Genomic DNA, 23353 nt, shown 5'->3' with positions numbered 1-23353 from the left:
AGTAGAAGAGATTGTCTGTCAGGACTATGTGGTTCGGTTTATGGTACTTTGAGGTTTTTTTCCCACCTCCCCAAACTTTAAAAATAGCGGCTTCCATAACTCTGTGAACCTTAAGTTAGGTTTTATGTGTGAAACAGACTTTTCCCGAGAGATCAAGAAATGTCACAGGTGACATTGTAGCGTCGCTAAACTAACCACCCATACCTAAAATTTAAGGCACTCACTTACTCACTGCGGTTCGGCTAAATGAATATTCCACACTCCTATGATCTGGGGACCAAGGCACTCAGTTACAGAGTGCTATGTTTACAGAGTGCCGGCGTCCTGTGGGGGAGACCGAGAGAGACACTTGAGGCGTAATGGCATTGCCAAGGCAGGGCTGTTGTTGACATGCTCTCTTAACTCCCTGGCACAGCAGGAATGAGGGAGGAATGTTTCCAGTGAACTGAGGACAACAGACGTCAGAGAGGAAGGGAGGGAGCCTTTCGAGCCAAATGGTGATGAAGTGAAAAGGGGGAACGCAACCACTATGAACACTAAACTCCAGGTTAAATCTACCTTCTAGGATTTCATTATTTCGATTGGAGATTCTTGCCCCCTAACGCTCCCTTGTGAGACAATCACAGGCTACGGGCTGTGGCGTCCAGAGTCCAGTCCCATCCACCATAATATACAGTGTGCCTTGACATGACACTTGACCACCACTCACCACTTTCATGCCTCAACACATCAATCTCCTACCCATTCAACCTTCTACCAACCACCCCTCCCCCCGCCCCCGAGAGATACCGTGAAGCAACCAAACCGAGGCCCTTCACAACCCTTTAATCATCATCTTCTTAGTGCTCTTTGATAAAGAACCAAAGACAATCATTGTTCACTGATGAGAAACTATTTGTTTGAGATAACGCCAGAGATACCGGGGCCCTCGTACAGCGGAACGCAGCCTACTACGTGATGTCTGCGTGTAATCAATTGTGTGTCCCTGAGCGGGACAACTCTGATGGCAGTTCTGACGCATTCCCCTTCTCGCCGACAGACGTTGTTGAGTGAATGAGGTTTGAACTGGCAGAAAGCACACACGACGATAGCCGACAGATAAGCTGTACAGAGCCAATGAATGAAAACACAAAAAGTTGTATTTTAGCTTGATTAAAGTGAGTAGCACAATTTTATTATTCTGATTAAGCAGGTGAGGTGCCCATCCATCTCAGTAGCAGAAGCTGGCCTTTGTTCTGAAGGTCTGTCAACTACAGCTCATCTCTTATTGGATCGGGAGCCTGAAGAAAAGTAATTCAAGGACAAATAACATAGCACTTAAAAGCTGCCACACAACGCCCCAAAAAAGTGACCATTAGTGTAAAAAAATATATATCAGTATGCCTTGATCAGTGTTCCTTTCTGTATGACTAGAAAAAGGGTTAAAGTTCACATAGATCTGAGTTGTGTGTATCATACCGCTTTAACACCAAAATTTGCCGGTATACGCAGGTTCTTTTTTTTTTTTTTTTTAACGCGGATAAATTTGCTAAAAATAGTTGATTGATGCCTTTCCAATTACCAGAGTGGAGGAGTATGCCTTCCTTTTTTTCTGGTGTGCCACGTTCAACGTCACAAACATGCCAGAAAAGGGGCGTGTCATGGTTCCAGTGTTATTGGGGGGGGGGGGGTAGGAGCAGGATGGAGCATCCACACCCGTAGGCTCCTCCGGTCCGGACACCGGCTTGGGCGGCGCTAGAGTTGCCCAGAGCCCGGCGGGGTGTGTGGGGGTTCTCTCCGTGTGGTCGGCGCGATCGAAGAGTCCCCACAGAGCAGTCCCCATATTCAAAACATTTCATGGTCCCACATGCGGGGGGGGGGGAAGAAAAAAAATCAATGACTCCTAATTTTAGATTCTAAATCAAAAATGAAGTGATCGAATGATACACGGATATCCCTGTCTAACGCGCCAACATCCGAAACCTCGATGCTCGTTGCATCACGCGGGTGTCGTGTTTCTATCGGAGCCGATCGAAGCTAGAGCCGATAAAAACCTGTGACTATTGCAGGGTAATTTGTCCCAGGAATGAAAGCCGGGCATAACCGTTTCCACCAATGACAAATGCCAGATGTAAGCGGGCGTTACCAGGTTTTGGGCACAGAGGAAAAGGGGTATCAGTCTGTCAATAACTCTCTTCCTATGTTTATCTCCACGCAGACATAGGATATCCCAGGGCAAACTCGGCTGAGGCCAGTAGAGACATGACTCAGGGTATTTCCTCGAGAGACTTGAAAGTCACCTGATATATGAGAGAGAGAGAGAGAGAGAGAGAGAGAGAGAGAGAGAGAGAGAGGACACATTGGGACTGACAGGAAGGAAGTATTCTCCATTGGGGCCAGTGGTTGGCTGTTTGTCTCTTGGGCCCCTGGGGAGCACCAGGGCCACAGCTGGCAACACATCCAGAGCTCAAACCATGGAATTAACACACACACACAAACACCACAAGTGTTGGGTGTCAACTAGGGCTGCAACTAACAATTCTTTTCACTCCCCAATCTGTTGGTTATTTTCCCCAATCCTTTTAATAAATTATGAGATAACTTTACACCAAAAATCAGACAATGCCCTAAATGACGGTCAACCATTATCGATGTTTAAAGGATTCAGTGAACAATAAGAGGGTTGTAGATCAAAAACAACAGCAAAATTGTGCAAGCTTCCCCCGCCCCCACAATTCTTTCTGCAAACACCCAGAAGTGAAAATAAACACTGCACAGATGGATTTAAGAACTTATTTTCCCAAGCTCATCGTACAAAATGTCTTTCAGACTTTTTTTCCAGATGTGGAATTGCATAAATTTGTGTCACAATTTTATAACGGCAATAAGACTTTGGTCTTATCTTATCTGTGGGCTACACTCAACAGCGCTGATTGTGTTATCGTGTCGGAATAAGATAACAGATCCCTTTCCTTGGACCGATTCAGAGAATGAAGGCCCTAAAACCAAAACAAACAGCACACGGCCCGTACGGCTGGCCACAGCGGCGGAACACAAACAAAAAATATATATGTTGGTTTTGAATATCATTCTTTATTGACAGCACACATGAAAGGACACTATGATGTCGTGTCAACACTTGCTTGTTACTCCTTTGGTCTCGCTGGCGATCTCAAATGACTGGAAAAATGGTGTGTATCTGTGACATGTCTACAACTGCTCTACAAATTGGTTTGGGACTGGGCTAAACTTTTGTTATGATTGCGCCGACCACCGTGGGGGGTGGGTTAGTTGTAACTAAGGATACAACTAACTGCGACAGAGATTGAAATGTCAAAACTTTAAAAAGATATGGGCCTAGATATACATGTGAAGGATTTGACTTGTTAATGATCAACCACAGTGGCTTGTTAATATAGACCTTTTTACCAATGGCTTGTTAAATATGTACACTTTATTATTAACTTAATTATTTATTATTATAAACAACCCCAACAGTTGTCACAATTTTGTAAATAATCCGCTGATCAAAATTATTTGAGATAATCGCAATCATTCGGTAAAATAGCTGGATTCCACAATCATATTTTCATCCAACTATCAAGGGAATTGTAAAGCAATTTTAGAAACTATGTAAGAAATACAACGCAAATTGGGTGTATTTCCATCTGTTGTGGAAAATCTAGTGTCTCCTTGAAGTTTTATGCTGCAATGTCAATAAATTGCTTTTTCATAAAATGAATGTGTATTATTACACTATTGTAAGCTTATACCGTGATAGTTGCATGAAATAAACAAAACCTCGGAAAAATTGAAATTCAATTTTTATCAATTATTATCATCAATTACTTGTCTGACAATCATCAATTAAAATGTCAAGACCGTGAGAGCCCTAGAAACTAGATTTCAAGAAACGTAATCAAAGTGTTGCTGGTAGGCATTAACCAGGATCAAACGCTCTCAAAGCAGAGGGCCTATAGGGCTTTAACGACTATCTGACGTCTGTCCAAGGGCTTGAACGACTGAAGAAAAGATGCCGCCGTCTGAGAGAGGAGCAGACCCTGTTAACAACTTAAGCAGGTACATACTACAAGATAATCAAGCCAATTTCAGCCCAGATTCCCCCCTTCCGACAATCATGAGCAAAGTCCCGATTTCCTGATGGTTCTGAAGATTACCGTGCCAGATTATCCTGTGGTGTGAGGGATGTCATGAGTGTTTTTTTTTTTGTTTTGTTTTTTAACTTCCCCCGATCTGCTCGGAAGTCCGTCCCGGCGGCACCGAACGCAAATCGCGAATATAATAATAATATTTACGGGCTGATATCTTGTCGTGCGGGGGGGACCCTCGGGGGCGGCGGTCTGTGGATCGTCCCGTGGGGAAAGACGGAGAGCCAATTGGGAGCCAAGCTGACGAAAACGGAATAAGTCCTAAACACAACATCAACTGTAAAATGTACAGTCCATGTTAATGCCTGCTCCATCTCTTCATCCATTGTTTTTTTTTTTCTTTGGGATTTTTTGTAAAAAAAAAATAAAATAAAAGTGAAAAATTGCATTGGTAGTTATAGCCCGTTACCCGCTATGTTTGTTTACTCTAAAGTCACGTTTGGTCGCGCTATATTTCCATGTCAAATCTTGTGTGGCTTGGTGAGATTAGGACTGGTTGTTGGTGAAGGGAATCTGTTTGTGTGTGGTGTGCTGTTTGGGCAAATGGCTCTACTCCACTCCACCCACCCACACACCCACACACTATAGGGATGAAACCGTTAAAGTTATCATGATGTGTCGTTATGTGTGGGGGTCGCTCACATTTTCAACATCTGTCCAGGTTTGAAAAATATTGTAGTGCGGTCCAGGCTTTATCAGTTAAAAAAAATTCATAAATAAACGCTGCAAATATCCTCTGAGCCAAATCCGATAAGTGCTTCCAATCTTGAAATGATTCAGGGAAACATTACCGGGCCCCGTCTATAAAAAATAAAATAAATAAAAAAAAATCCAACCAGCGCGGAGGAAGGACAAGCACGAGAATGTTGGCTGAGAGCAGGATGCAATAGATCCATTCCAGGAAAGAAGAGGGCTTTGGTGGAATAGGCCTTGAAATGTACAAGAAAAAAAAAAAAAAAAAAAAAAAAAGCAGAGAAAAGGATGAAGGCAAAATTATTTTGACCTTGTCTGCAAGTGCCTGTGAGAATTATCTAAATTTCCATACATAATCACTGGGTAAGGGCAAAGACCGTGTTTGACGCATGGAACAGTCACGATGCCTGGGCAAATGAGCGCGGCGTCGTGACCACTTGTGTCCCTGGCTTTGGCCGCCGGACGTTCCGGCCCACATGAGAGGCTCGAGGACGACAACTGTAGTGTGTTCTCTCAAGACGCCCACACGTGGCCTTTGTGCATGGAGGGACAGCCTCATTCATGCTTCCTCATCCTTCCGTCTCATTCACTCCACTCCCTCTCTCGGCCCTTCGTGCGCGCCGCAAAAGTCCTTCTTCCGCCGTATGGGAAGGCGGGAGAGGTTGATTACGTGGGCTTTTTGGACAAAAACACAAAACCCTTGGATGGCACATTAAATGCGTCCATTTACATAAGTGTTTCTTATGCGTGCTATTCCTGGAGATAACCACATGACAGAGAGCTGGCTTACCATGTCATTCGGCTTCTCGACCTGCATAATATTTTTCTTTGCATTAAGTAGCACTAAGTATAAACTAAGTGTTTAAATGGCTTTACAGCCGACCAGGAGGATAACAGAAATAATAGCCGGAGAAACAAAACCACACATAGATATTATATATGAAAACTGGTGGGCCGAACTTCCGTTCCCGGTCCTTCATGCGTCCTCTGCCACAAGGAGGTCAGAGTGGGCTACAGCCAGAGCTTGGATTAACTGTCTTGCTTTAGTACACTTCACTAAGGTGGATGAATACTAGGAATAGGTATTAAGCAGGATCTCATGATTTGATTCAATATCAATCAGATATGGATGAGATGGTTCATGATCCAATTGTATCAGAGTTCCCTCTATCCGGTAATTGCCGTTTTTTTAACCGGGAAAATCTGTTGAAGTCCGACATATTTAAATCTCTCCGGTCATAACGTCCGGTGAAAATAATTCCCTCCAAGCACAATTTCAGTAAGTGCTGGGTGGATCGTTTTGATAGAAAAAAAATAAAAGTCCGCAGAACTGTTCATTTTCGCGCTCGACAAAGTTCCAACGGGAAGCCAATCAGTTTGGACGATCTAAGCTGATCTGAATCGCTTCGCCTCTGACCAATAACTGCCGGGGACTTGTTTTATTTTGAATATTCAATAAAAAATATTATAAATTGACATACCTTGATGATGTCATTCTATATATAGCCTGCGCATCAATTGTTTTTAAGCTCAATAAACACAGATAATATTTGACCGGAATCTGTCCTATTTGTCTGGGAAATTGAAATCTTCCAGGACACGTAGACTGGCACCAATTTTTTCGAACGGAAACTCTGGAATAGGTATTAAGCAGGATCTCATGATTCGATTCAATATCAGTCAGATCTTGAAGAGATGGTTCATGATTCAATTGTATGTGGATATATTGACATTTTATGCATAATGAGAATTACTACCAAACTTCAATTCTACCATCGGATTTGCATTAAAAATATATAACATGGAACAAATTAATAATGCAAAGGAAGACAGAAATTACACATTTCAATTTGTTTCTGATGACTTCCAAACAAAGTGTTGATATAATTCTCAAATCGATTCAGAAATGAAAACAAAAGAGATTTAATTTGTATGTTTTGGGCTTTTTTTTTTTTTTTTTAAACGCAACCCTACCTACATACCTGCAATATAGTAACACTGCAGGCTAAGCTTGCACATCTCAACTAAAGACACAGGGGGCTTGCCAAGCAGATGATATTCTCAGTGGATATTCAAAATCAGAAAAGCACAAAAACAATGGCACAGACATGTACAAACAACTTAATATCACTAATACACGTATCAAATACCTGTATTCCACTACTGCGATGTGGAAATACATGCCGTCGGTATTTGCTTTGTCTGGTTGTTTAGTGTTTATCCTGGACTGTGAGTGGAAACGTAGGATGAAAGTGGGGCCTGCTGGAGTGACCTTGACAGACGTCCTCTTCGCGCGCGGCAGAATGGTTGGTGGACAAACATAATTATTGAAGAAGGCAAGAGAAATGCAGCAGATCTACGCGTGAGGATGCGGAGAGGAGACTGAGCACATCAGCGTGAAAACAGGACATGCGGACGCAGAGGGTGTTAAGAGAAAGAGAGGAAGGTGGCAGCACAACCTCCCAGCTTGCAACCAATAGCATATGGGCTTGGACAATTTTGACCTATTGCTGTTCAGGAAGGAGGTACCGGGCGCATGGTGCTGTGTGTGCGTATGTATGAGTGGGGAAAAAGAGAAAGCCAGGCCACAGCAGGCTACCCTCGGGGTGGTGGTGATGCAAGAAGTGTTGTACTGATTTATACACACAGACAAGTGCTCAGACTGTAAATACACACACACACACACACACACACACACACACACACACACACACACACACACACACACACACACACACACACACACACACACACACACACACACACACACACACACACACACACACACACACACACACACCGTGCATGGATCTGGCAGTTACCAAGCCAACAGGAAATTACCCGTGGCGAAACACGTGCCTGCCCACATAGGCACGCATGTATAGAATATTTCCAAAGGGCTTGATGTGAGCACAGCACAGTCATGTCACCAGCAGGACCATTCAACCAGTGCCCTTTTTAGCCTCACCCCCCTCCCTCCCTCCCTCATCCGCCATCCAAGCTACACAGTGACTATGGGCTGGCTGCGAGGTGGCACGAGTGGGCATATCGCACTTCTAGCCCTGGACAGGAATGTCAGCACTCTGTGAATGACTACAAGCTCCATTGGTGCCATTCTGCAGCTGATCCTCACATGTGTTTTCTTGGGAAAGGGGAGAAAATATTAACATTGTTACACAAAATAAAGGGGAGCGAGTTGCACAAGTATCCAAAGAGTTTGTGTACGGAAAACAAACAATGAACTGAACATGATGAGAGCGCGGTCACCACTGGGCACCACCGATGAAACAGTTCTGCAGGGCCGCGGTAGAAGCGACCAAGTGGATTAGCAACAGAAAATATAAACTTTTCCGAAACGGCATAATCTGTTATGTGATGTAGCATGATAAAGAAAGTGGTTTACAATGTGAATGCTCATCTTGCATGCATATGAGAAAATGAAAGGTGTGTTACTGTAAAGTGACTCTTGGGTAAAGATTTAAGACATTTCAAGATGCCTGGTTGGGCTCCGACGACTTAAGAACTGGTGATGAGGATTTAGCATGAATTTATAGGTTATTGTACGCAGTTTATGGCGTGGGGGTATTGCAAATCCTTGATAAAGGTTGCATCACTACTCACTTATTAAAAACACATGGCAGGTTTCATATTTCAGACCTACAAAGCATGTACTGTAAGATGGCAGACCTCTTGTTTAAAGTACACTTCAGTTATTGTCTGACAAATATTCTGCTGAACCCCGTCCCGTGTCTCTAGTTGCCCACCTCAAAGCGCCGCCATCTGGCTGCGGGACTCCCCCTCTCCTCGCTCCTCCTCAGGCCAGGCTGGGGCTCAGCGGCCTGCTAGCATGCAGCTAATGCTAACGTCACAAAATCCACGCCGTTAAACCAACGGGACGATTCTTTTTTGTTCCAGGAACATATGCACTGATTTGTGTTTCTGCCGGTCAGTGCTGGCAAAATCATAAAAGTACATTTTGCCCATGTCTACCTCTCCGGGTGTTTATTCCCAAAATAGCAGTTTATGCCAAACTCCCAGCTGTTAACTTAGCTCATTTCACCACTGACGCTCCAATTCCAACCTGGTGTTTATACAGTGTTAGGGGAGGGGCAATGCCAAGTATGCCCGCACCACAATATCGAGTCGTGATTGAGGCCCAACCAAAAAATCCGGACCAAAAAAAATGGTGAGAATCAGTTTAACAATTGCGAGGTCTTTTCACATATTTTCTGCAATTCCTTCGTAACATGTACATGGTCGTTTAGAAACAAATCACTGAATTCAGTTTACAGGGACTTCAAACAATAACCCAGCCCGGCAGCTAAGAGCGACCTCAGTGCTCTCCAAGACCGTGCACGACATTTAGGCAGGCCTATCTGCAGTGAGCTTAGACCACGAGAGCAATCTGTGGCCCTCTGGTTGGAATGGCAAACCCCAGGGACAGCGATTGTAGAAAAGGAGAGGAAAAAGAATGACAGGGCTTAGTGAAGGATTAAAACCTACCTGCTACTTAACGGAGAGAGAGCGAGGAGGCCTGCCAACGCACTCTCTTCGTCTTTCTTTAACTTAATTTCTGCCCCCTCGTGTCTCTCTTCTCCACTTTCCGTGCCTCTTCTCCCTGTAATCTCACGCTGGAATGGAGACTGAGGGCCAAGACCGAGGGCCTCACGCGTCCTTTGAGGATCATTTTAAGCTTCATTGGACTTTAGATTTCCTTGTAAAGAGGCACTAACACCTTAAAGTGATTAAAACCCATTTTGAGATGTCCACCATAGCCTCAATTATTTACCATTTACCGTTATTTCTCTGCCAGTTTTAACAGTCCTCCAATTCATGGCATGGGCAAAACTATAAATGCTGGACAAGGCTGATGAGATCATCACTTCCTGACTTAACAGCCAAATTGTCATCGAACACTCTTGCAAAGGATCAGTATCTATGCCAGGAAGGCTACTGCCAAGCTTAAACTTGGTCGAGACATCTCTTACCCTGGTATCGCACGAACATGGCCGCATCCGTCCAGTGGAGCTTATAATGAAATAAAATCCAGTGGGTTGGGTCATAAAGAATGAACACATCTATTATAATTAATTGTGAGAAGTCCAACTTTTGCCACATTTTCACTGGTTTTATGGAAGACACCAGGACTTCCCCTGGCAGTGCTTGATCAATCAAAACAACTTGTTCGATAGATCAGGAGCTGGCGTGATGGTTAGCAACTAAGGTGGAGGAACAAATTAAAATAAGATATACATGAAATAAGAGATAGGTCAATAAAGCTGCTGGGACATGAATCCACAGGGCCCGGAAAGATTGTTGCCAAATTGCTAGCGTCTACTAAAGTGTGCATAACGGTCTACTCTACAAAAGGGGGCAAACAAGGCCATACTTTTAAGATCCGGGGCTTAGGGAGAGAATTAAACTGCGGTGATCAAATAACAGAGAAAACCAATGAGCCACGCTACTGACCAGATGTATACATCTGTTCCACCCAATAGTCCTCTGCCTTTTGTTAAAAAACACTCTATAATGTCGATAGTGCCAAGATAAACAATTTAGAAAACACCAATATATGACAATCACAGAAGAGCAGCTTTTTTTGTGCATCTGCTTATTTGACTTGAATCAGGCATCTGGATCAATAGATATCACATTTCTACTAGTACAGCTCTCCAGAGTCAACACATCCAGGCACTGGAAGCATTAATGTTATTCTCAGCTAAATGAAACCATGAATGCATGGATAATCCGGAAAGCCAAACACCAAACACGAAGAGACACACTTTCTGGGATTAGCGTAAGAGCGTGGCAGACGGAGAGACAGAGATTTTTTAACACCAACAAATGGCAAAAGCAAGCGGTCCATTTTAGGATTCTATAATTGAAGGTCTGTGGGTTTTTTTCCTTTTTGTTTTTTTTGTTTTTCCCCTCCAGCTGCCATAAACAGCATTTTATTTGACTGGGGAAGGTAGAATTCTACAGAAAGACACAGTTGAGAGGTGCTAGGGTTCTTTGGATTATTTATTTTCTGTCTTTAATGTCTGTTTATTAAACAGCCATGAAAAGACACTTAAGCCATCTACATATAATGTCTGTTAAAGCCATTGTATAAAGGAATGGAACAAAATGGCACAAATTTCCGTGTCCTTTATTTTTGGCTCAATGACACTGACGAGATAGTATCTGACGAGATGCTATTTAAAAAGGTATTGGAAACTTTCATTGAACTAATTTCAACCAGCCATATATAATGGGAGTGTGTTGACGCTCTCAACCTTTGACCTTCCTCAAAATCCGGGAGGTGACCTTCCAAGGTGGACGGAATACCTGCAACGAGCAAGGTCTTTATAGCATTTAATTGGGTTGTTAGATGAGATGAGGCCAGATGAGAGCCTCTGGTAGGAAGCAGAGCAGACAGACAGGAGGCTGAAGGAGTGTGTGTGGCGCTTTGTTGAGGGTCTTTTGTGAGCCAGCACTTTTTTGAACACAATACAGGCCCATTGTCCACGCACGGCCAGAAGAAGTATGAGCTGCATTCCTTGCCGCGCGCCAAATACGACTGAAACATGCCGTTGTTATTCCTCTACACTGGAGATAAAACGACACAACACGCAGGTGGACCGCCCACCACCAGACGAAAGTTCAACATTTCAAATAGTGTCATGCAACGCAGCTTCCGGGAATGACCAACCATTCATCCTCGTGCGTCGTGTATCCATTCAGCTGTTTGAGGAACTCAAGGAGTCTGTAAAAGCCTCTGTGAGTAACTCAATGAGCCGTGTTTGCGCAGAGATAGTGAGCTGATGGATATTTCAAGCAGAGTTGGGATGTTTGAATAATGATACTGCCAGTAGTTGACTTCAACAGCATGTCAGCAGCCAAACACCTCAGGCTAGGAGTGTAGACTGTGGAGACTAAACAGTAAAATTGTTAGGCCTCAACGATGCGACGAGAAAACACATGTTGGATGGCACCTTGTGTTGAAGCGGCGATGGAAAACCAAACAAAAACAGATGTCCTACTCCAAGTATTAGGGTTGGGTGTCGGCCATACAACAGGGGCACGATTCGATTTAATATCGACTCAATCAAATATTGATGAGATTGCGCACAATAAAATTCTATCGATATATTGACATTTTATGCATGGAGAATCGCCGCCAGCTTTTCAGCGTACATTTTGACATGCATCACAAAAACATTTCATAAAACAAATTCTGTCTATTACAGTAATTAAACATTTTGATTCATTTCTAACTGTACTGCTATTTGATTTAAGCAGAAAATGGTTGCGTAAACTTCCGGGGGGAAAAAGTAACGATATTACAATTTTCAAAATGATTGACTTTTTATCTTTATTTTAAAACATATATGACTGGACAATACAGATACTACAGGATGTCTGAAAACTCAACTTCAACTTTTTGTTTTGATGCCATTGAACAATAACATGACGTAACGGATCTCAACAAACTTTGTTGTAAAAATGTCAACCTTAACTGTTATGGTCATTACAAGAGATGGCGCCCAAAAGACAAATTGAATTGATATTGAGGAGATTTGATTGACATTTAAACATTAAATTATAACCTATTGAACTGTTGTATGGTTCATTTTAATACAGACTACCAAGGCGAAGCTGACCAAGATCAATAGTGCACAACTTGAAAACCAGCAAGCGTGCATGCATGTGTGTGTTTTGTGCACATGAATTGAAAGCACGAGTGCTGGACAAAACTCAAAACTTCGACCGCTCCCTTCTTTCAGTCACACTTAATCACAGACAGTTCATCAGCAGGTAAAATGGTCCTCAGATAACAGCCCTCCTTTGCATGCAATGCTCTCTTGGTCCAGAGTCTCACTGCAGGGAATAACAGCGAGTACAAACCATCTGGAGACTAACAGAGAAATCACTATCTGGCAATCAGAGAGTGGGTGAAAAGGAAGGAAGCAACAACAACAACAACAACTTGCGCTGCAAGTGCCAGCAGCACAGACTCTGTGATGAAGGCGAAGGCAAACGGGAACGTGAGATCTCACACACGCCCACGCTACGCAGCACTGCCATTTACACCACGGGGCGACTGGGAAGGAGAGTTGGCACCTCGTCGGAACACAATGAGACTGACTGAGCGTTAAAAGGACTCGAAAGACAAAGTGCGTGTGTGTGTGTGTTTCTGTGTCAGATTGGCCGATATTGACAAAACCAAATATCACTATTGTTGGAAGAATAGCTAGATATCGATAATTTGACGACTTTTTTGGAGATGCCAGTTGGTGCTTTTCAAAGCTCACACAAGAAAGATCTGAGAACCAATCATTAGTAATGTGGATGTGATGGCCAAGCAGGTAGAGGTGTTTATTAGAACACCCAGACACCAGTTTATGAAATTAACAAAATTGCATTACTTTACTGTAATGCAGCCTCATTTAAAAAAACAAAACACATCTAATTATGTTGCAATATTACGAAAACCAAAATGCCAGATGACATCTAGACATCTAGTCTCCTGAAATCAATATTATATTGATAAGTATCGCCCAGCCCTCGTCTGTGGAGAGTTGGTTAGATTGCATGCATTGGTTTCAGGAGCCCAGTCGCTCAACCGGTGGGGTGAGAAGGGGTGAAGAGGATTGGAGAAAGAGACAGGGAGTGACCCGACAGAGCACTTTGTGGAAGGGCAGGAAGTGAGAGCACAGCAGACATCAAGTAGATGGACGGTTTATTCTTAAGCCATTAAAAACAGAGCGATATCCCATCTAGGACATGAGTGCACTGAGGGGGAAGCTTTCCAAATATACCCTCATCCCTGCATGGCACCGACAGCTCGGGAAACATAAAATTACACAACTGTGTTCTCCCAAGAATCTATTTGGAGACGTTTATCTTGCTCTTCATGTCTAGTTGGGTAACAGACGTTTTCCTCAACATCTTCCATGTGTAATGTTTTCCCTACATTTGGATGTGCTGGGGAAACAAAAAAATAATAATAATCGTACTCGACTGACCAAGTCACACTGATTCATTTAATCACAGTTTAATCAAAGAAAACAAACGATTTTTATACAAGTTTGAGACGGATGAAAGACAACAGTCCAGTCAGGAATCTGTTTTGAGCAAAGAGCTTCATACCGCCATTCAAACAATACCACAGGGCGCACACTGTCTACCCAACTGCCCAACCTAAATGAGGTTAGGATTTGAATCCACAAGCAAAGCAATATTTTGCCTTTTAAGCTGCAAAAGAAGAGAAAAACAGGGCACACCCAGCCCTAAAAAACTGGAAATGGTAATTGTAGTAGTAGTGGTAGTGTTTCTTGTTATTCAAGGGAGATGCTTTTGCCTCATTTCCACAATTATCCTAAGGCCGACATGCTACCACGCCGGGCGGAGTGACGACAATTAGCCCGCTTGTGCTTGGTAACGATTTGCGTTTCCATCAGTGGCGGAACTGGAATCAGCACCAGGAAGTCCCGAAGAAAAACTACAGTGACAACAACAGATGACGCAATGCGTCAGCGACGACAGTCATCTACGTCATGCAGATGCAAAAGTTTTTATAATTTCCATAGATATAAGGACCCGCGGTCTTGGCCACATACCCTTTCCGAATGGAGAATCTCAATTTGTTTGGGTTTTTCTGATGTTTTTTTGCTGCTCTGTTCACTTCTGTACGTGAGCAGACGAGTATCATTTTAATTAACAGGGTTAGGGTTCCCCACTGTTTGTTTGTGGGCGTATCAATAAACATGTACTACCATTGAGAAAATGTTTAGTTTCTTTTTTTCCAATATTCACAACATATGAAAATGGGTGGAAAAAGGGAAAATGCTGACGAGCTTGTCTCACACGAAGTGAGTATTTCAACAATGGTGCCATTGGATGTTAATATAACACCCGTTCTGCACTGAGAGTGAGCAAGCCAATTGGAGGCGAAATCGCTCGCAAAACTGTCATGATATGTAATGGTGGCTTCACCGTGACGGCCAATCGCCCTTCACACAAGCCACTCTGTGGCTTGACCAATAAAGCGTCATTGGGTGGGACGCCGACACTCAAATAGAGACACCATGAGCGATTTTCTGGGGATCAGCAACATCGCTGCACATTTCGCTGTCACTCTCCGCAGGTCAAGGCAGGCTCATTGAAACTAATTCCCCTTGATCATTTTTCATCGCTCACTCACTTCCATCGGTGGCAGTACGCAACCGTGTAACACATATCGGAAGAGAGGTCTGTACACGTCCTGAGAAACCAATCATCCAACCCTAAAGTCATTTGGTTGCCTCCGCGCAGCTCGTTCTGGCCCCAATTGGTACAGTTACTACACCGGGGCCGAAAATCCAGGAATAGGAATGGTTCACAACCTTTCTATGCCAAAACGTGCATAGTGGAACTGCAGCCGTAACTGTTACCAACGGGGCTGAGAATCGCTCGGCATGACCCTTGAAAGGGGCTCGAGTTCAGCATGACTTCATTGCTCTTCTTGATGACAAATAGCAGCCTGTGACTTTACAGAACTCTTCATCCTGTTGAGTATGTGTACTATGATGCAAGTCTTAAGTCTTATATCAAGTCTTATATAATGAATGAACCAGACCCTGTACACACATGTGGGAACATAAAACCCTCTGGTCGTTCATCCTGCACTAACCAGCATGCAGTTTTAATAAACAGCACATCATGCAGCGCTGTCCGGGAATCTCTTTAAAGCTTCAGCCAAGTGTGACCCATGTGTGGCGGGGTTTCTTCAGCTGGCCAGCTCTGGTCTGACCAGGATCATTCTTTCATCATTCTAGGCTTGTTTACAAGGCCTAACCTACAAGCCCTCCCCATCTCCTTTTTGAGTTTCACGCTGCCCTGGCCCTGTGTCTTGCACTGAATCACTCTGTTCCCCGACGGTGACCTCTGGTAATGTTGACTGCAAAATGACTGCATGATGTCTGCTATGATTCTGACATGGAGAAATTTGTTGATCAGCAGTCAGCTGCAGGCAATATGTGAAGATAAGTATGAACGGAGTTGTGTTAAACTACAGGGCAATGGGAGAAAATGTTCCTCAAAATCCATTGTGCAGGGATGGTTTTAGGGAAACCTACTAGTTTACACCCGAATTGTAACAAAAGATGAAGAGGCGATGTGTAGCAGCGATTAAAGTTAAAAGAGTTAGTAACTAATCCTCTCACACTATAATAGTTCTCACCCTCTCTGGAGGCTTTCGGTGTGAGCGCACTAAGTCAGTCTCAGGCTTCACGCCATGGTGCCACATTCTCCCTGTCAGCGCGCGCACACACACACACGCACGGGCACGCTGGTCTGCTCGTCTCGGAAGGCATCTCAGGTCGTGAAATCAACAACAAACAAAAAAAGACAGGCTAGAATATCCCAAGAACCTTTGCTCAAACGTGAGTATAGATGGCTGAAAAGTAATCTTTACATGGCATAAAATAAAAAATAAAAATGACACTGCTGAGGGCAAAACAAGAATCTTTCAATGATTTACTGGGAGTCATTAAATGTAAGTTATTACTATTAACTCATGACAACGGATGTCACCAAATTGCGACTACAAGTCAGATTTGGGAGCTATTGCTTGAAAAACCAAAATACTATACCACTAACCACCAAAATAAAATTAAAATAAGAAACCCTGAGTGGAACCAAATAAATAAAAACACAACAAATACACATGTAAGTTTATATCTTTGTGCTAAATGAATACGTGCCATCGTTAGATGTCGAGAGGCTCCTCCAGGCTGCCGCAGAGAACTGAAGATAGAGTGTGAAGGGAGGAAAGGATGGATGATGGATGGATGGGTAGAACACAGGGGAGGCAGTGTCACTAAAGCTTGCTCCATTATGACTCCAATGAAAAGAGACGGATCCCCTGGAGACATGCATATGATTACAAGCACGGGCACTGCCACACATGCACGCACACGCACACACACACACACACACACACACACACACACACACACACACACACAGATGCTAACCAGCCTGGTCTACGTGTTGAGTCACACGGAAGATGGGCTGAGTGACATGTTCCTCCCTTGCATCCGCAGAGAAAAGGCCCTTTTCCCACACGGAATCAGTAACATTGCTGGATAAAAAAATAAAAACTAATTCCCGGCAAAGCCAGTCATTCCCACATTGAGTCTGTTCCACATGGATGATTATTACGTAATGCTCGCGCGAAGTGTCTTAATATCATGCGAGACTAGGCAACAATCAGTTTTTAGACCAGCACTTCGCTCCCTGTCTGCCCGCCCCGCGGCCCCCGTCCCCAGACCCAAGAACCTGAACCCAATGTTATTAAATAACTGTGATCATTTTCAACCAGTCGTACACTCTCTGCCTCTGGAGAATGAATATCCTCCACCGGTTCTACCTCTCCCTGACCGCACCCTTTACTCTAAAAGACACGTCCAGTGTCTGAGTGTCATTTTTAAGATGGAAAAGAACAACATTTAAGAATAAAATGTCCTATCTCCACAGAGACTGGACAAGTTTCTCGTCTTTACAGCCGAGTGCCACAGCTCTGATCGGACTCGCCATTTTTCCAAATCTTTTTTTCCCCCTTTTCCCAATAATTATTTTTAATATTTGGGTGAAACAAGGTATTCGTAAAAACCCGCTTATTGGTGCTTTATTTGAATTCCGCTCCACCCCTCCTTTACGGAAATGCTCCCGCTTCCATTCCCACATACCATTCCATTCACAGCCGTTCCGGCCAGATCCCGTTCCGGCATGACGGCAGTACGGAACATTGCCAGTAGATTTACGGCTTTCAGCGTAAGTGGGAAAGGGGCTAAAGAGACAGAGCAGAGAGAGATTAACATGGACGATGAGTATGAAGCCAGTGAGAAGCAACCGTTCAGTGGAGAGGTCGATTACAAGATGGTGTTTAGAGTTCATCTCTTATCTGGCGGACCTTAAACTACATGATGAATGACTCGTCAATATGGATCCATGGAGGGGAGCATATTGAAAGAAGACAGACCCTTCCTTCAATCCCATGTTATTTAATATTACTTTTCCAACACAAATGTTAGAAATGTAGGCTTTTTATATTTTTTCCGGACCGAATGCCATTACTGAGTGCTGACCCTGTCTTGGGTAATTGATAAGGATTTTAAAAAAAAATAACTGAAAATTTTGGTTGGAATTATATTGAAATCACTGATTTTCAAGAGCCAGGGGATTTCCTATTTTCATTCATCACTTTGTTCGCTATTGTGTATGAACTAAATCAGATATAATGTGGAAGTCACTGAGTTTAAACAACCGGGAGCAGGAAACCAATGCAACTAAGCCATGTTATGCAGGTATTGGATTCAAGCCTCAGATTATGATTACAGGGGCACGGTATTGGACTGACACCAGTATCTATGCATCCCTAGTTATATTAAACTGGTGGTCGCACCTATAACGGAAGCTGCTTCAGCTGTCCAGTCCAGATCAAATCCACCAAAGACGCAAATACAGTTTCCAAGAACACAAAATGTTGTAACAGGAGCCAGCCATGGCTACATTTAGTCCCTAAACGCAGATGTGTTTTTGAGGACAGAAGCTCAGGGACCTCAGCAGAGGAATGACCTTATGCCTGTTAACCCGCTCGCATTGCTTGGAAGAGCAGATTAGAGGATGACATAACATTACATCAGGGATGGATGATCACTCATTTCACTGTGCATTAATGCTTTGCCTCCATGTTAATGTGTATTGCATGCATTAGGTGTATAAATGTCAGTTGTCTATAGAGGACCTGTTTTTAAATAATCACTACCACAGGTTCCAGAAGATGTTAATCACTGGTCTAAATTCCAGAAGAAAAGTTGAATTACCCCCGATAAGAAGCTGTCATCTCTGCAAACAAGATAGTTTCCCATTTGGTGCCTTGTGGTACCAACACAGATCTTGACAGATTACACAGGTACTCCGTTTTAGTAGAGAGAGAGAGAGACGCTGTACAGAGGCCTGACTAAGCCTGTACTATGTCTTTCAGTGGAAGGAATCACCACAGACTTAAGAGGCACAAAGTATCTGTGCCAGGCCCCAGGGTTACATCAAACACTCACCACCCAGTCACAAAACTCACATCTGGGCCCACACCTACAGTGGAGAGCTGCCCTCTTAATCCCCCCATGTGGTGACATGATAAAGGCATGGATTATCAACCAGCCAGCCATCAGGGCTGGCCGTCCACATATCCACATCATCAGCTCTGCTGCTTCAGCTGCCCTTTACTGCACAGAACAGACTGTATTCAGCAGATGCATGAGGCTTTGGCCCAAAGTATATACAGTATAATGACAATACTCCAATATTCAAAATGCATGGTATTCTATAAATAGGAGCAGGGCAGGCTTCTGTCCCAGCGCTGCAGAGACAATGAAATGTATTCAGTAATGGATTGATTTTCATTTCTTCTAATGTAAAGATTATTTTATTTGGCATAACTTCATGCAATACTGAGAACTGTGGCTTATTGTTAAAGACCACACACACACACACACACACACACACTAATGACAAATGTAAGATAGATTTCATTATCTTTCCCATTACAATCCAGAGGCATTACGATTTGCTCACAGCCAAATGCAATGACAAATGAATAAACCATTATTCCCAGCTTTGAAAAAAAATAGGGTCTCTACAGGTTGCGGATGAACCAAAACTTCTGCTGATTTTATGTTGTACTTGAGGAGTACCCCTCAAAATGAAATAACCATTTTATAGAGCGAGTACAGGCAAGGATAGATGAAGTTTTGATTTTTACCTTGGTCCTGTATGAGAACCGTGTCTCCTCAATGATCCAGATGTGGCTGTTGCTGTCTGGTAGCCCTGGTTCTTGCCTGCTGCCTTGAGGTGGCAAAAGCCGCTGGCCTGGGAGAACAGTATGCCTGCTAAATTCTACATCCCTGCTGGTTCCGAGGGCAAAAGGCAGAGAGAGCCATCCACTCATCGCTTCTGCTTGGATGCAGTACACTCAAACTGTCCTATCCAGCTCTATTCCTAAGAACACTACTGGTGGGGCTCCTTTGAGGGGCCATCTGAAAAGGAAAGATCATTGTTTGACAAAGAGAGGGGGTGCGCTGATACCGATGCTTGAGACAGATACTGGGCTAAGAAAATATCAGAGGATATGGCCAATGCATGATTCTGGCCAACAGCAGCTTGACACAAAAGCGTGGATTGGATATCTACAATCAAACGGATAAAAAAAAGGGGTTGTATTTCAATGATGTTACCCAAACAGGTGGTCCAAGTCTATCCACGCTTTCAGGTAAACGTAGCAGCAGTAGTTGGTATCAAGCAAAAGAGTCTACAGTATCGTCAGTGAAAAGCAGTATCGGCACAGCCCTAGAAAAGGAGGGAGGCCATTGTGCAAGGTCAAGTTAATTTCTATTCAAATTTCCATCAAGCTTGGGTGGCAGAGGGATGATACTTCCTAATGTTAACACACCAAAACAGTATTTTCCAGTGATGTGCCAGGCAGAGCCTTACTCTTAAAACGCACACATACTGCGCTTATGCGCAGCCGTCCATGAAGAGAGACCGGGTCAGCAAGTGATTCTAAACCTCTGGAGCACATAGGACTTTCATATCTTTCCTAGCAACACTGGAATGGTCACAAGGGAGTGATAATACAGCAGGACCTTGCAGTTGGTGGACAACCACATTTACCACCAAGACAACTTACAAGTGTCCCCTTGTTTTGGCCTCGGACACAGGTGCTGAACATGTAGTGTAATAAGAGCGAGCAGGGATACAGCAACAAAACAATGATTGAGCACATAATGACAGGCTCAGTCGCATTATTTTTGCAAGCAGGGCTACAAAGCAAGTTAATGAATCATAGTGTTACATAATGACTCACACGGTACACATCTTAGCTCAATTCCTTGAAAACTGTACAGCTGCAAAAATAATAATTACACAGAAACAAAAATACAACAGTGATCCAGATATAAAGTGTCAACTATTTATATCGCCCTGCTCTCAACTTTAGTGCTGATATTCAAAGGTTGCTCTTTCCTCGAACCTTAAACTTATTTGATTGTCTTGATTCGGACTTTCCATTGTGCTGAACAGATAAGGAGCAATTTGGGAGACGTTTTGGGGCGTGCCAAGCTTGCCAACAAATAAGTGTGATGTCTTGCACAACCTGATCCAGTCTATGAGCCAGAAGGATACAAAGTCCACTGGCTTAAGTTCCATAGTTACTGGGCAAGCTCAATCTGGTTTGTGGGAACTAAGTGACTAAAGCGTTCACAGGGGTGACTGATGATTGACCATGGTTTATATCAGAGGTCCGTTCGCGGGCTACACATTGGTCAGCACTGTATGGCTTATCACGCTTTTGTAGAATGTGTACTGTACTGATGCAGTGAATTGAGATGGATACTGATTGAGGTCAACCAAAGGACAAAAGCTATGGGATCAAGCAACCAAATCCACATTGAGATGTTACGGTCTGACATATAGGTAGGTGCACAATCTGCTGTACCATTCTCGCCTTACAGGTTACAGAGGGCAAGGCGCAATAGGTACAAATTGTCCTTTATCCCTGTAATTAATATGTTATTAACTTGCCCACTGCACAGTTGCACTTTTCTACGAACCATGTCTGTGGCTGAATGCTGTGCATGGATAGATACCTTATGAGAGTATTTTTTTTTTTTTATTGGTCTAAAAATACGTATCTAATTGAGAGCCCATGTTATGAAAAAGACAGAGGATTACCGTTCTACTTGCTCCTTCCTGTCTGAACTCACTCAATGCTGCTCTTACTTCATTTTTGCTGCCACCTAAATCTTTCCCTTGAGGGACAATAAAAAGACCTGAACTGAATCGCACCAGTGGGATAAGTCAATGTGAGCAGATTCCCACAGTACACTCACACACACGCACACCCTTTTGCTCACTGTTGTGAGACTGACAACAATGTGCATCTGAAGAAGCCTACTTCCACATTTCGGCGGAAAATTCTGTTGAATGTATGTATAAATCAGAGGATTGCAAGAGCAGCAGGTTCTCAAGTGTCCATATGGCTGGAAGACATCTGTTGTACACAGAAACCGTAGGTTAATGAAGCTCACAACTGAAAAAAGCCCCCACATACAGTAGATCTCCGTTGAGTCAAATGTGTACATATGTCTTCTACCGGATATATCCAAGTGTTGGGGGCAGATATAGATATATATATCTATATCTATATAGATATAGATATATATATATCCAAGTGTCATTCTACACTGTAGACACTTGATTCATTCTTGAACAGATGCTTGTTGGGTCATATCAAAAACGTGTATTGTTTAAATGCCAATATTAACTAACATTTGTCGTTATGTCTTGGGGTGAATGTGTTGTCCTACTGCGTGATTTGTAAGGGCATAAATAAACATTTGACCGTGATACCAACGCCGGAAGCCTTCCAAAGGGAAACGCTTCTTTTCCAAACTGTGTCCACGTGATAAGACACGCAGTCCGAGACGCCCAACTTCAACCCGTCAGGGGGGAAAGTGTGGACAACTCCACGGCACATTTTTTTTGGGGTGGGGGGGCTTTACATAGGCACGAAAGACACGCAAGTCATGAAACTGTGAACCGATGAGGACTGCGTGAGCTTTAGCACCAGTTAGCCTGCTAGCATCGCAGCACAATGCTTCCCAGGCACACCGCGTCCATCGCGGTGCGCCTGGTCTCGGGACCCGGGCGGTCCGCTTGGAAACAGCCCCCCCCCCCGGGAGAAAGACGAGACGAGGCAGCTGGCAGCGGCAATTCTCACCTTTTTCATCCGCGGGGCTTCGGCCACGGTGCCGTCGCGGTTGACGAACGCTTCCCCGCCGTTCTGCTGCGGCTCCGGGCGCTTCATCGCCGACGCCTGCGGCATCTTCGCGGCGTTCGGGGTGAGCAAGCCCGGGCTCGGCTCTCCGGTTTTCACCGAGGCGGGGGGCTCCGCGGTCGGGGACGCGGCGGCGGCGGCTGGAAACGAACCGGCTTCGCGCGGCTCGCTCCTGGCGGGGTTCTTTTCCTCCGCGGAGCTCGGTGTCACCGGGGACTCGGCCGGTGTTCCCTTCCCGGGGACGTCTTTGAGTTCGACCTCGGCCATTTTCGCTGCCACGACCTGCACTGACATCGCTGCCGCTCCACAAAGTGCTTTACCAACTGATAGCGAGTGGAGGGGACGATGACCCGCAAAGCATCACGGTCTTTGTAGTACCTTGTAGTTCCATCTCCAGTCCTTTTTTTCCGGCGGATAGAGTTGGAGAGGGGGGGGGGGCGTCGCCCCGCAAAGCATCACGGTCTCTGTAGTACAATCGGCAGCGATGCCCCTCGTGCTGCATTCCGGGGAAACTCGGAGAAAGGCGATTTCCGACTCTCTGTGTCGCCCCCCCCCCCGCTCCCGGGGAAATACGGACGCCCGCCCGCAGTGCATGTGTACTTGCTTGGCGGGTTTGTGTGCTTGACAGGCCGCGGTGCGTTGGGGATCGAAA

The 23353-nt window shown here is 44.2% G+C and overlaps 1 protein-coding gene across 1 annotated transcript in view; it reads right to left on the bottom strand.

The window, feature by feature from the left end:
• The window catches only part of ahcyl2b (adenosylhomocysteinase like 2b), a gene marked incomplete at its 5' end in the record, with an annotated part of 47881 nt that extends 24886 nt beyond the window's left edge, over positions 1-22995 (bottom strand). The window contains one exon of the mRNA XM_080022578.1: positions 22645-22995. Within this exon, the coding sequence (XP_079878704.1) occupies positions 22645-22995 (351 nt within the window). The remainder of the gene's footprint in view (positions 1-22644) is intronic.
• Between the last annotated feature and the right edge of the window lie 358 nt (positions 22996-23353).

The sequence above is a fragment of the Zeus faber genome, assembly GCF_960531495.2.
Source record: "Zeus faber genome assembly, chromosome: 21".
Classification (NCBI taxonomy): Eukaryota; Metazoa; Chordata; class Actinopteri; order Zeiformes; family Zeidae; genus Zeus; species Zeus faber.
The sequence above is the reverse complement of the archived record's forward strand: the minus strand, read 5'-3'. Positions and strand labels throughout refer to the sequence as shown.